General features: G+C 38.2%; 1 protein-coding gene across 12 annotated transcripts in view; it reads left to right on the top strand.

The window, feature by feature from the left end:
- Window positions 1-13460, top strand: part of LOC132981948 (protocadherin gamma-A11-like) — a 292678-nt gene that overhangs the window by 80872 nt on the left and 198346 nt on the right. The window contains exon 1 of one of the 12 annotated variants that reach the window (XM_061048096.1): window positions 3455-5865. The exons of 8 other annotated variants lie outside the window; for them this stretch is intronic. In XM_061048096.1, coding sequence (XP_060904079.1) covers window positions 3493-5865 — 2373 coding nt within the window. In that variant the 5' untranslated portion in view covers window positions 3455-3492. Of the gene's footprint in view, window positions 1-3454; window positions 5866-9283; window positions 11751-13460 lie in introns of those variants that run through there. 3 more of the 12 variants (XM_061048115.1, XM_061048113.1, XM_061048128.1) reach the window with 3 other exon arrangements.

Below are 13460 nucleotides of genomic sequence, written 5' to 3'. Positions count from 1 at the left end.
GCACATGCTTTTTTTTTAAAAAACAGATGATTTTCAGAACTTCTTCCTTGGGTATATGTTGTCTTGCATTATTTTATTTTCCTCCATTCTTCTTTTTTAAATGTTTTTTTTCCTTTAGCTCAGTGTTGTATTTTGTATTTGACAAAAATAATTGCTGATGTTACTTGAACTTTCAATGTCAGATTATTTAATTATTCTTCTGATTCTGGAGGAAAAGGGATTCCTGCGTTTTTCTCCTGTGGTGTGTCTTACTTTTTGCATAGGTTTATTCAGCCAATTTCCATATGTTGTTCTGCAAATAGTGTCATGTATATATACTGTATATATATATACACACAGTATATGTGTTACCTTTTGGTATTCTGTTGAATCCTGAGGTGTTTTGAATTGTTTCTTACTTCAACCCCTTCACCCTTGTATTGTTCTGTCCTCAGCGCTCTTAACCTCGTACTTCTAGTTGGCCTTTACTTCATGTTGTCGGTCAATGTTCATGCTGAATATAAAAAAAACAGTTTCTAAATGCAGGTTTCTCCATTTGTTTTTGTGTTTATCTGTTGACCAAGAAAAGGGTTGTGAGCCTTTGTCTTTAGAGATAAATCTGGTTTTCTGTGTCTCTGTCCATGGTGCTACTATTTTGTGTTTGGTATAGATAAGTGTTATCACTTTTGTCTGTGTTAGTGTCATACTTTGCGAATGTATTCCTTGTGCAGTGCAATCACTAATACATACTTTATTCAGACCTCGAACATAGTCAAGATTGTCTGTGAGATTCATTCCTTTAGAGGAATATATGGCATATTTATTTGCATTACTGATGTTAACAAGTAACTATTGAAGCATATCAGGAATATGTTGATGTGATGCTTGTGTCCCTGGCAGTGGAGTAATGGATCATTGATCTCATAAGTGTGATCTGTAGGGCTATGCATTGTTCTGTTTACTCCAGAATATATTTTTTGGTCACCTTGAAGCCTCATGTGAACCAAATGAGGAATCAAGTTCAACCATTCTTATATACATTGGTGTTCATGTGTTTTTTGACTGCATAAAGATGACAATGTGTCATTTTTAAAGCTCCAGTTTCTTCTGCTGTTGTTTATCTAGTCAATGTTTTATTACAAAATGATTACAACAAGAAGTCAAATAATGCATGGAGAACAACAACATATCCACATTTGAAAACAGCTTGATACCACCACACAGTGTACATTGTAACTGAGTTCTTTACAATAAGATTCCATTAATAGACTTTTCATAATAAATCATGTTTATATTCAAATCACTAAGTTTTTGTTTAAGCTCTTGTGGCCAGGTTTGCTAAAATGTCATTTACAATAATTGCCCTTGACAACATTTATTGAAAGCGCTGATCTTTGACTATAATCCGTAGAAATATATGATTATGGTATGTTGCAGATTGCGATATGTGTCCCTGAAGTTGAATGACGGAAACCTACTTGCTGTTTTTATTTAAGAGCAACATATATTTTGAAGGAGGAGTGCTACATGGTTCTTTCATTAAATTAGTTAAAAAGAAAGCAGTTACTGTAAAATGTGCTAAACTGGCCTCTTTTGTTTGAGCTTTGTTGTGTTTGATTGCTTTCTGATTTGACCTACACTTTAGAAAGCATTGAATTAAAGACAAAAAAAACAAGTTGCTTGTATTTTAAATAACAAATGACCTAGTTGTCCATGGGTGAGCTTCTAATTTCACTATGAAGGCTCTTAATCACTCTTTTGTCTGGTTTGTTCTTCAGAGGATACCTATTACAAGATTGGTTCTGTATCTTTTTCTTTGTTACATCAGGTGTTTTGTATACATTTGTTGATTTTGAAGATGGCAGTGTTGTATACAGACATTGTTCACTTTAATAGTAGTGACAGAGTAGTGTGTTGCCAGAGCAAGTTTTCTGACTTTGACTGACTTTGATTTTTTGCATTAAGTTTCCACTCCATTGTTTTTCTAGTTGTTCGTCCTGATATTCAGTGTTAGTACAATTAAGTCAGAATGAAATAAATGATCTGTTTAAAAACTAAACAAATATCTCCTCTTTCCCTGGAAGTAAAAAAACGACTTCTTAACACAATTACCAAATGATAAGCTGTCCGAGCAAGTAGCAATAGAGAAATCTCCTTGTTATTACAAACTTGTTCATCTGCAGAGCTTTCAGATTTAGTTTGCTTACATTTAAGTCACAGTACAGTCCAATAAACTCTTGATAACAATACTCTATCTTGAGATTAAACTGCAGCCACTATAAAGAATACAATTTGAAATTGTATAAATTCAAAAGGCTATCGAATAGAGACATTCCACTTCTTAATGTGGGATTTCTTGATTCCACAGCAAACAATAGTGTAAAGTATGCCAAATTTGTGCAACCCTGTTATATGATGACAAAAGTGACTATTATTTGAATTGGTTATCATATCTATTGTAAATATGCACTTAATGTTTTTGATACAGTTATGCAGCGCCCTGTAATCACACATGTGCTACAATATATTCAGAGTGTATATTTGTGAAAAAGAAAAGTGCTGATGCAGTCACATGTCTAAATGTTTCTTTGTCAACATATCAAATTATCCAAATGGAACCAAATTCAAGTAAAAAATAAATCAATGCATATTTTTACTGATCAACTAATGGGACTACAGCCTTGCAGACATTTTTGCCAAACCACATACAATCACAATAGACTGAAGCAATGTCTGTTCCTGCCAGATGAATCCTTCTGATAAAATTAAGAAAAATAAAATCAACATTCCTTTTAAGAGGATTATCAGATTTTACATGTGGAGTGCAAGTGAAGGAAATACTTCTTCCATTGTCTTTTTTAACAAAGACCTATGTCTGCTTTGTTTTGGTGGCATATTATTTCAATATAAAATGTTACTTTAAGTGTGTTGACTTTGACAAAATATGACAATGTAAGCACATTTGGACTAATATGGTTAAAGGTATAGCTTTCATATATGGTGACCTTCTTAAGGTCTAGCTTAACAAGTAGTAGATGTCTTCAGACATTGTTTTGAGTTTGTCTTTCATAAATAGTTTGGTAGATAGATGAAAAGTATGGATGTACTAATGATCATAAACTGTGAAATTGTTGTCTTACAGCTGCAGGTTGTATAGAAAATTAAGAACTGGAGAAATAAACTGTGCTGAATGCACAGTACTTTTTGTTGTGCATAGTTTCCTGATTTGGACTGATTGTTAACGACTGTTTAGATGTTTTGAACTCCAAAGTACAGTAAATGTTTTATGTGGAATGTTCTTGGTCTTGTTACTTCTGATTCCAACTCACGGTGTCGCTATACACCAACCTTTAAAGCCCTTTAACTCATCTGTCCATTGTGGAAATACGTTTTTCTTCTGCCTTTTGCGTGTGGATAGAGGCGACATTACATTGAACTACTGAGGATATTAGGGTTGCGAGTTAGGAGAGTGCAATGTCGATTCTTCGTTGTCCTACCATTTTACATCTGAAGATGGATGCAAATATTATTGTTTTTCATCTGTGCAGCTTCGGCTTCCTTATTTTGCGTGGCGCATATGGAGACATGAGCTATTCTTTTCCAGAGGAGATGAAACGAGGATCGGTTATTGGAAATATAGCCAAGGATCTCGGTCTGCAGACGGGTGCTCTGTCTAACAGGAGAGCCCGCATTGACACGGATGGGACGGATAAACGTTATTGTGACATAAACCTGAATAACGGAGAGCTGGTTGTTGCGGACAGGATTGACCGAGAGGGGCTCTGTGGCGAAAAGGCTTCGTGTATCTTAAAACAGGAGCTTGTGCTGGAGAATCCTCTCGAGCTCCATCGGATAACTCTACACATTCAAGATATCAACGATAACTCCCCACAGTTTAAGGAAGAATTGATCAAAATAGAAATCCGCGAGTCTGCTGTCAGAGGAGCTCGTTTTGTGATGGATGATGCGCACGATGCGGATGTAGGACAAAACTCAGTTCAGCAGTACAGCCTGAAAAAGAATGACAATTTCATTTTGGCTGCTAATGGAAACACAATCGAGCTTGTTCTTGATAAAGAGCTCGATCGAGAGAAGCAAAAAGAGATCAATTTGCTCCTCACAGCTTTAGATGGAGGCTCTCCTCAAAGATCAGGTACAGTAGTCATACACGTCACTGTCCTGGATGCTAATGATAACGCCCCAGTGTTCAGTCAGGCCGTCTATAAAGCCAGTCTGCCTGAAAACTCTCCTTTAGATACTGTGGTGGTCACAGTGAGTGCTACTGATGCAGACGAGGGAGTTAATGGAGATGTGACATATGAATTTGGACATGTTACTGAAGAAATGAAGAAGGTATTTAGTATTGACCGAAAAGTGGGAGAAATAAAAGTAATTGGTGCTGTTGACTATGAAACCACTTCATCCTTTGAAATACGCGTTAAAGCAAAAGATGGTCTAGGTCTTTCATCTTACGCTAAGGTGATGATTTCTATCACTGATGTGAATGACAACGCCCCTGTAGTCAGTTTGAAATCACTGATGAATCCCATACCTGAGGACACCCCACCTGGTACAGAGGTGGGCATCATTAACGTGCAGGATAGAGACTCTGAGACTAACAGACAGGTCCGCTGCTCCATTCAGCAAAATGTCCCTTTTAAGTTGGTTCCTTCTATTAAAAACTATTATTCTGTGGTGAGCACAGGACAACTGGACCGTGAACTAGTGTCTGATTACAACATTACAATCACTGCCACTGACGAGGGCTCTCCACCTCTGTCCTCCTCTAAAACTGTTCAGTTATCTGTAGCAGACATCAACGACAACCCACCTGTGTTTGAGGAACAGTCGTACAGCGCATATGTGAGTGAAAATAACAAACCTGGCTCCACTTTATGTTCCGTTAGTGCTCGAGACCCCGACTGGAGACAGAACGGTACAGTGATTTATTCTCTGTTATCCGGTGAGGTGAACGGTGCCCCGGTGTCCTCCTATGTGTCTGTGAACGGAGACACGGGGGTGATCCACGCTGTGAGGTCGTTTGATTTTGAACAGTTCAGGAACTTTAAAGTGCACGTGATGGCCAGAGACAACGGTTCTCCTCCGCTCAGCAGTAACGTGACTGTGAGTGTGTTCATATCGGATGTGAATGACAACTCTCCTCAGATACTGTACCCCGCCCCGGAGGGCAACTCCTTCATGACCGAGCTGGTCCCCAAAGCTGCACACGGAGGCTCTCTGGTGTCCAAAGTGATAGCGGTGGACGCGGACTCTGGACAGAACGCCTGGCTGTCCTATCACATAGTGAAATCCACTGATCCGGGACTTTTCACTATTGGTGTCCACAGCGGAGAGATCAGGACCCAGCGCGACATTTCTGAGTCTGACAGCATGAAACAGAACCTTATTGTGTCAGTGAAAGATAACGGACAGCCCTCTCTGTCTGCCACCTGTTCCATGTATTTACTGATTTCTGATAACTTGGCTGAGGTGCCAGAACTGAAGGACATTTCTTATGATGAGAAGAACTCCAAACTGACCTCTTATCTGATCATCGCGCTGGTGTGTGTGTCCACCTTTTTTCTGACCTTCATCATCATCATCATGGGTGTGAGGTTTTGTCGTAGAAGAAAGCCCAGACTGTTGTTTGACGGAGCAGTCGCCATCCCCAGCGCTTATCTTCCTCCTAATTACGCAGATGTTGACGGCACAGGGACTTTACGCAGCGCTTACAATTATGACGCCTACCTGACAACAGGGTCTCGAACCAGTGACTTTAAGTTTGTGTCATCTTACAATGACAACACACTGCCTGCTGACCAGACTCTGAGGAAAAGTCCTACAGACTTTGCTGATGTTTTTGGAGACTGTGATGAATCTCCTGAGGTAGGAACATTCGCAAAATATCCCCAGGCCTTATTAAACTGTATTAGTTAGGTATTATCAGTTTGAAATTAAATTACATAGGCGTTAGGTTATACTGGTAAAGAGTTGTCAAGAAGTATGTGTGTCCTTGATTAGTACAACTTTAGCCTAAAGTTCCTTCAAGGTTCATTAGTTTGGTGTTTTACATTTGTTCTCTCGTTGGGAGCACTGGCGTTTTTATGACATAACTGCACATGCTTTTTTTTTTTTTTTAAACAGATGAATTTCAGAACTTCTTCCTTGGGTATATGTTGTTTTGCATTATTTTATTTTCCTCCATTATTATATTTTAAATGTTTTTTTCCTTCAGTTCAGTGTTGTGTTTTGTATTTGACAAAAATATTTGCTGATGTTACTTGAACTTTCAGTGTCAGATTATTTAATTATTCTTCTGATTCTGGAGGAAAAGGGATTCCTGCGTTTTTCTCCTTTGGTGTGGCTTACTTTTTGCATAGGTTTATTCAGCCAATTTCCATATGTTGTTCTACAAATAGTGTCATATATATACTGTATATGTACAGTATATATATACACACAGTATATGAGTAACCTTTTGGTATTCTGTTGAATCATGAGGTGTTTTGAATTGTTTCATACTTCAACCCCTTCACCCTTGTATTGTTCTGTCCTCAGCGCTCTTAACCTCGTACTTCTAGTTGGCCTTTACTTCATATTGTCGGTCAATGTTCATGCTGAATATAAAAAAACAGTTTCTAAATGCAGGTTTCCCCATTTGTTTTGGTGTTTATCCGTTGACCAAGAAAAGGGTTGTGAGCCTTTGTCTTTAGAGATAAATCTGGTTTTCTGTGTCTCTGTCCATGGTGCTACTCTTTTGTGTTTGGTATAGATAAGTGTTATCTCTTTTCTCTGTGTTAGTTTCATACTTTGCTAATGCATTCTGTGTGTAGTGCAATCACTAATACATACTTCATTCAGACCTCGAAAATTGATTATTTGTGAGATTCATTCCTTTAGAGGAATATATGGCATATTTATTTTCATTGCTGATGTTAACAGGTAACTATTGAAACATATCAGGAATATGTTGATATGATGCTTGTGTCCCTGGCAGTGGACTAATGGATCATTGAGCTCATAAGTGTGATCTGTAGGGCTATGCATTCTTCTGTTTTCTTCAAAATATAATTTGTCAACCTTTTTGGTCACCTTGAAGCCTCATGTGAGCCAAATGAGGGATCAAGTTCAACCATTCTTCTATACATTGGTGTTCATGTGTTTTTTCCCTGCATAAACATGACAAGGTGTCGTTTTTAAAGCTCCAGTTTATCCTGCTGTTGTTTATCTAGTCAATATTTTATTACAAAATGATTTACAAGAAGTCAAAAATTGCATGGAGAACAACAACATATCCACAGTTGAAAACAGCTTGATACCACCACACAGTGTACATTGTAACTGAGTTCTTTACAATAAGATTCCATTAATAGACTTTTCATAATAAATCATGTTTTTATTTAAATCACTAAGTTTTTGTTTAAGATCTTGTGGCTAGGTTTGCCAAAATGCAATTTACAATAATTGCCCTTGACAGCATTTCTTGAAAGCGCTGATCTTTGACAATAATCCGTAGAAATATATGATTAAGGTATGGTATCTATCAGATTGTGATATGTGTCCCTGGAGTTTAATGACGGAAACCTACATGTTGTTTTTGTTTGAGAGCGACATATATTTCGAAAGAGGAGGGCTTCATGGTTCTTTCATTAAATTAGTTTTTTAAAAAAGCAGTTACTGTAAAATGTGCTAAACTGGCCTCTTTTGTTTGAGCTTTGTTGTGTTTGATTGCTTTCTGATTTGACCTACACTTTAGAAACCAGTGAATTAAAGATAGTGAATTAAAGATAAGATTTTGTTCACTTTAATAGTAGTGACAGAGTAGTGTGTTGCCAGAGCAAGTTTTCTGAATTTGACTGACTTTGATTTTTTCATTAAGTTTCCACTCCATTGTTTTTTTAGTTGTTCGTCCTGATATTCAGTGTTAGTACAACTAAGTCAGAATTAAACAAATGATCTGTTTAAAAACTAAACAAATATCTCCTCTTTCCCTGGAAGTAAAAAAACGACTTCTTAAAACAACTACCAAATGATAGGATGTCCGAGCAAGTAGCAATAGAGAAATCTCCTTGTTATTACAAACTTGTTCATCTGCAGAGCTTTCAGATTTAGTTTGCTTACATTTAAGTCACAGTACAGTCCAATAAACTCTTGATAACAATACTCTATCTTGAGATTAAACTGCAGTCACTATAAAGAATACAATTTCAAGTCGTATAAATTCAAAAGGCGATCAAATAGAGGCATCCCACTTCTTCAGCAAACAATTGTGTAAAGTATGCCAAATTTGTGCAACCCTGTTATATGATGACAAAAGTGAGTATTATTTGAATAGGTTGTTATATTGTAAACATGCATTTAATGTTTTTGATACAGCTATGAGCAGCGCCCTGCAATCATACATGTGCTACAATATATTCAGAGTGTATATTTGTGAAAAAGTAAAGTGCTGATGCAGTCACATGTCTAAATGTTTCTTTGCCAACATATCAAATTATCCAAATGGAACCAAATTCAAGTAAAAAATAAATCAATGCATATTTTTACTGATCAACTAATGGGACTACAGCCTTGCAGACATTTTTACCAAACCACATACAATCACAATAGACTGAAGCAATGTCTGTTCCTGCCAGATGAATCCCTCTGATAAAATTAAGAAAAATAAAATCAATATTCCTTTTCAGAGGATTATCAGATTTTACATGTGGAGTGCAAGTGAAGGAAATACTTCTTCCATTGTCTTTTTTAACAAAGCCCTATGTCTGCTTTGTTTTGGTGGCATATTATTTCAATATAAAATGTTACTTTAAGTGTGTTGACTTTGACAAAATATGACAATGTAAGCACATTTGGACTAATATGGTTAAAGGTATAGCTTTCATATATGGTGACCTTCTTAAGGTCTAGCTTAACAAGGTGTAGATGTCTTCAGACATTGTTTTGAGTTTGTCTTTCATAAATAGTTTGGTAGATAGATGAAAAGTATGGATGTACTAATGATCACAAAGTGGGAATTTGTTGTCTTACAGCTGCAGGTTGTATAGAAAATTAAGAACTGGAGAAATAAACTGTGCTGAATGCACAGTACTTTTTTTGTGCATGGTTTCCTGATTTGGACTGATTGTTAACGACTGTTTAGATGTTTTGAACTCCAAAGTACAGTAAATGTTTTATGTTGAATGTTCTTGGTCCTGTTACTTCTGATTCCAACTCACGGTGTCGCTATACACCAACCTTTAAACCCCTTTAACTCCTCTATCCATTGTGGAAATACGTTTTTGTTCGCCTTTTGCGTCTAGATAGAGGCGACATTACATTGAACTGAGGATATTGGGATTGCGAGTTAGGAGAGTGTATTGTCGATTCTTCGTCGTCTTAGCATTTTACATCTGAAGATGGATTCAAATATTATTGTTTTTCATCTGTGCAGTTTCGGCTTCCTTATTTTGCGTGGCGCATATGGAGACATGAGCTATTCTTTTCCAGAGGAGATGAAACGAGGATCGGTTATTGGAAATATAGCCAAGGATCTCGGGCTGCAGACGGGTGCTCTGTCTAACAGGAGAGCCCGCATTGACACAGATGGGACGGATAAACGTTATTGTGACATAAACCTGAATAACGGAGAGCTGGTTGTTGCGGACAGGATTGACCGAGAGGGGCTCTGTGGCGAAAAGGCTTCGTGTATCTTAAAACAGGAGCTTGTGCTGGAGAATCCTCTCGAGCTCCATCGGATAACTCTACACATTCAAGATATCAACGATAACTCCCCACAGTTTAAGGAAGAATTGATCGAAATAGAAATCAGGGAGTCTGCTGACAGAGGAGCTCGTTTTGTGATAGAGGAGGCGCATGATGCGGATGTAGGACAAAACTCAGTTCAGCAGTACAGCCTAAAAAAGAATGACAATTTCATTTTGGCTGCTAATGGAAACACAATCGAGCTTGTTCTTGATAAAGAGCTCGATCGAGAGAAGCAAAAAGAGATCAATTTGCTCCTCACAGCTTTAGATGGAGGCTCTCCTCAGAGATCAGGTACAGTAGTCATACACGTCACTGTCCTGGATGCTAATGATAACGCCCCAGTGTTCAGTCAGGCCGTCTATAAAGCCAGTCTGCCTGAAAACTCTCCTTTAGATACTGTGGTGGTCACAGTGAGTGCTACTGATGCAGACGAGGGAGTTAATGGAGAGGTGACTTATGAATTTGGACATGTTACTGAAGATGTGAAGAAGATTTTTAGTATTGATCGTAAATTTGGTGAAATAAAAGTAATTGGTGCTGTTGACTTTGAAACCACTTCATCCTTTGAAATACGCGTTAAAGCAAAAGATGGTTTGGGTCTTTCATCTTACGCTAAGGTGATAATTTCTATCACTGATGTGAATGACAACGCCCCTGTAGTCAGTTTGAAATCACTGATGAATCCCATACCTGAGGACACCCCACCTGGTACAGAGGTGGGCATCATTAATGTGCAGGATAGAGACTCTGAGACTAACAGACAGGTCCGCTGCTCCATTCAGCAAAATGTCCCTTTTAAGTTGGTTCCTTCTATTAAAAACTATTATTCTGTGGTGAGCACTGGACAACTGGACCGTGAACTAGTGTCTGATTACAACATTACAATCACTGCCACTGACGAGGGCTCTCCACCTCTGTCCTCCTCTAAAACTGTTCAGTTATTTGTAGCAGACATCAACGACAACCCACCTGTGTTTGAGGAACAGTCGTACAGCGCATATGTGAGTGAAAATAACAAACCTGGCTCCACTTTATGTTCCGTTAGTGCTCGAGACCCCGACTGGAGACAGAACGGTACAGTGATTTATTCTCTGTTATCCGGTGAGGTGAACGGTGCCCCGGTGTCCTCCTATGTGTCTGTGAACGGAGACACGGGGGTGATCCACGCTGTGAGGTCGTTTGATTATGAACAGTTCAGGAGCTTTAAAGTGCACGTGATGGCCAGAGACAACGGTTCTCCTCCACTCAGCAGCAACGTGACCGTGAGTGTGTTCATATCGGATGTGAATGACAACTCTCCTCAGATACTGTACCCCGGCCTTGATGGCAACTCCTTCATGACCGAGCTGGTCCCCAAAGCTGCACACGGAGGCTCTCTGGTGTCCAAAGTGATAGCGGTGGACGCGGACTCTGGACAGAACGCCTGGTTGTCCTATCATATAGTGAAATCCACTGATCCGGGACTTTTTACTATTGGTGTCCACAGCGGAGAGATCAGGACCCAGCGGGACATTTCTGAGTCTGACAGCATGAAACAGAACCTTATTGTGGCAGTGAAAGATAACGGACAGCCCTCTCTGTCTGCCACCTGTTCCATGTATTTACTGATTTCTGATAACTTGGCTGAGGTGCCAGAACTGAAGGACATTTCTTATGATGAGAAGAACTCCAAACTGACCTCTTATCTGATCATCGCGCTGGTGTGTGTGTCCACCTTTTTTCTGACCTTCATCATCATCATCATGGGTGTGAGGTTTTGTCGCAGGAGAAAGCCCAGACTGTTGTTTGACGGAGCAGTCGCCATCCCCAGCGCTTATCTTCCTCCTAATTACGCAGATGTTGACGGCACAGGAACTTTACGCAGCGCTTACAATTATGACGCCTACCTGACGACAGGGTCTCGAACCAGTGACTTTAAGTTTGTGTCATCTTACAATGACAACACACTGCCTGCTGACCAGACTCTGAGGAAAAGTCCTACAGACTTTGCTGATGTTTTTGGAGATTGTGATGATTCTCCTGAGGTAGGAACATGTAAAAATTATTGCTTGACCTCTTGCATCAGTAATCATTCCAGTTTCAAATGTTTAGAAGTCTAACAGGTTTGCTGTTTGGTTACTTTTGTCAAGAGTTGTCAAGAGCCTTGTATGTCCTTGATTTATTAAATTGAATCTTAAAGTTCCCATGAGCTCAATTTTGTTGGTGTTTCTTGTCCTTCTGGTTTGAGGTTAGTTCATGTTTTTGTTGTGTTAGGTGGAAATCTGTTTCCAGTAGTTTTACTCTGCTTTGTGGTTTAGGTTTTGTGTTAAAGATACATATATAATTTTGCTGTGCTGCAAATGTGTCTAATATTTAAGTCTGACTTTGAATCTTCCTTGAAAGCTGAGGGAATTTGTATTCTTTTACTCTGCTCTTTTGAATTGGTTTTTCAATGGAGACCAAACTTGGGCATTTAGCGGTGATGCAGTGTGTCTTTACTGTCTCATATTGATGATCTATGTTTTGTTTCTGTTGAAACATGAGGGATTTTGTACTGTCCTTCTACATTGTCATTGTCAACTTTAAAGAAGAAGGACTTTTTATATTGTAAAGGCTCCTTTGGTGAAAATCAAGTTTTTAAACTTGTTATCATGTCTATTTTGTCAAAGTTGGTTTTAGTAATTTAGATGCCAAATGAAGAGCAATATGAGGCCTTTCTCCTTTTTTCTTAAAGCAATCATAATCATAATAAACCTGTTTTGGGTCATCTCATTTCAGTTAACAAATGAATCCACAGAACTATGACAGACCCAAATATGAATTATGAATATACACTCACACATAGCCTCCAGTAGCTCATTATGTATTAGAAGAGTAACTACAGAACTCAGTCACCCAGCATCTTAAGGGATATTTTTGTGATATTCAACCTCTATTTTGATGTTATATTACACACTCTCTGCACTTAATTTACATTCAGATACACATATCAATCATTGAAAATGATATGTTATGTGTAATTCACTGATGCACATCATTAAATATTCAATGATTCGACTTAGAGTAATCCAAATGTATTTTTGTTACCATTAGTTTACTACAATATTATGACAATCACATACATTTTCAGATACAGTTAATGCAGTGTATGCCTTCACTGTTTATCTCTCATCTGCCACTTTTTTTCCTCTCTCTTTCCCCATTGCCTGCTAGTTTTTCTCTCTCCTCTCTCTTCATCTGCAGCTTTCTGTCTGTATGTCTTGTCTGTTTGCCTATCTGTCTGCTTCAGGATTGCTTGAAAGCTGTTTGATCAGATAATAATAGTACCTCAAGGTGATTAGTAACAAAGGTTCTCAGGTAAAATGTATCAGAGTAAAAGTATACATTATCCAGTAAATATAGTGGAGTAAAAGTAGAAAGGGCAAAACAATATGAAAACTCAAGTAAAATAGAAATACACCCAGAAAATACTTAAGTATTGTAAAGACGTACCACTACTTTGTTACATTATTACACCACCGCTGACACCACAGTCTATAAAGTCTAGCAGTCAGCACAGTGACTGAGCATGTTCAAAAACTTTTAATGTTCTGTTTGTTTTTGCTCTCATCTGCACATTTCATCACTTTGCCTTGCTGATAGTTAATTTATAGATGTTTTGTTGTATTTATTTGGTCAGAAAAAAACAAGTTCAGTGTTCATGGGAAGTTCTGACATTATGAAATCCATTCTCAATTGGAATTTCATGAACTTTA

Source organism: Labrus mixtus, chromosome 10, assembly GCF_963584025.1.
Source record: "Labrus mixtus chromosome 10, fLabMix1.1, whole genome shotgun sequence".
In the NCBI taxonomy this organism is placed as follows: domain Eukaryota; kingdom Metazoa; phylum Chordata; class Actinopteri; order Labriformes; family Labridae; genus Labrus; species Labrus mixtus.
Note: the sequence above shows the minus strand (reverse complement) of the source record. Positions and strands in the feature narration are given on the sequence as shown.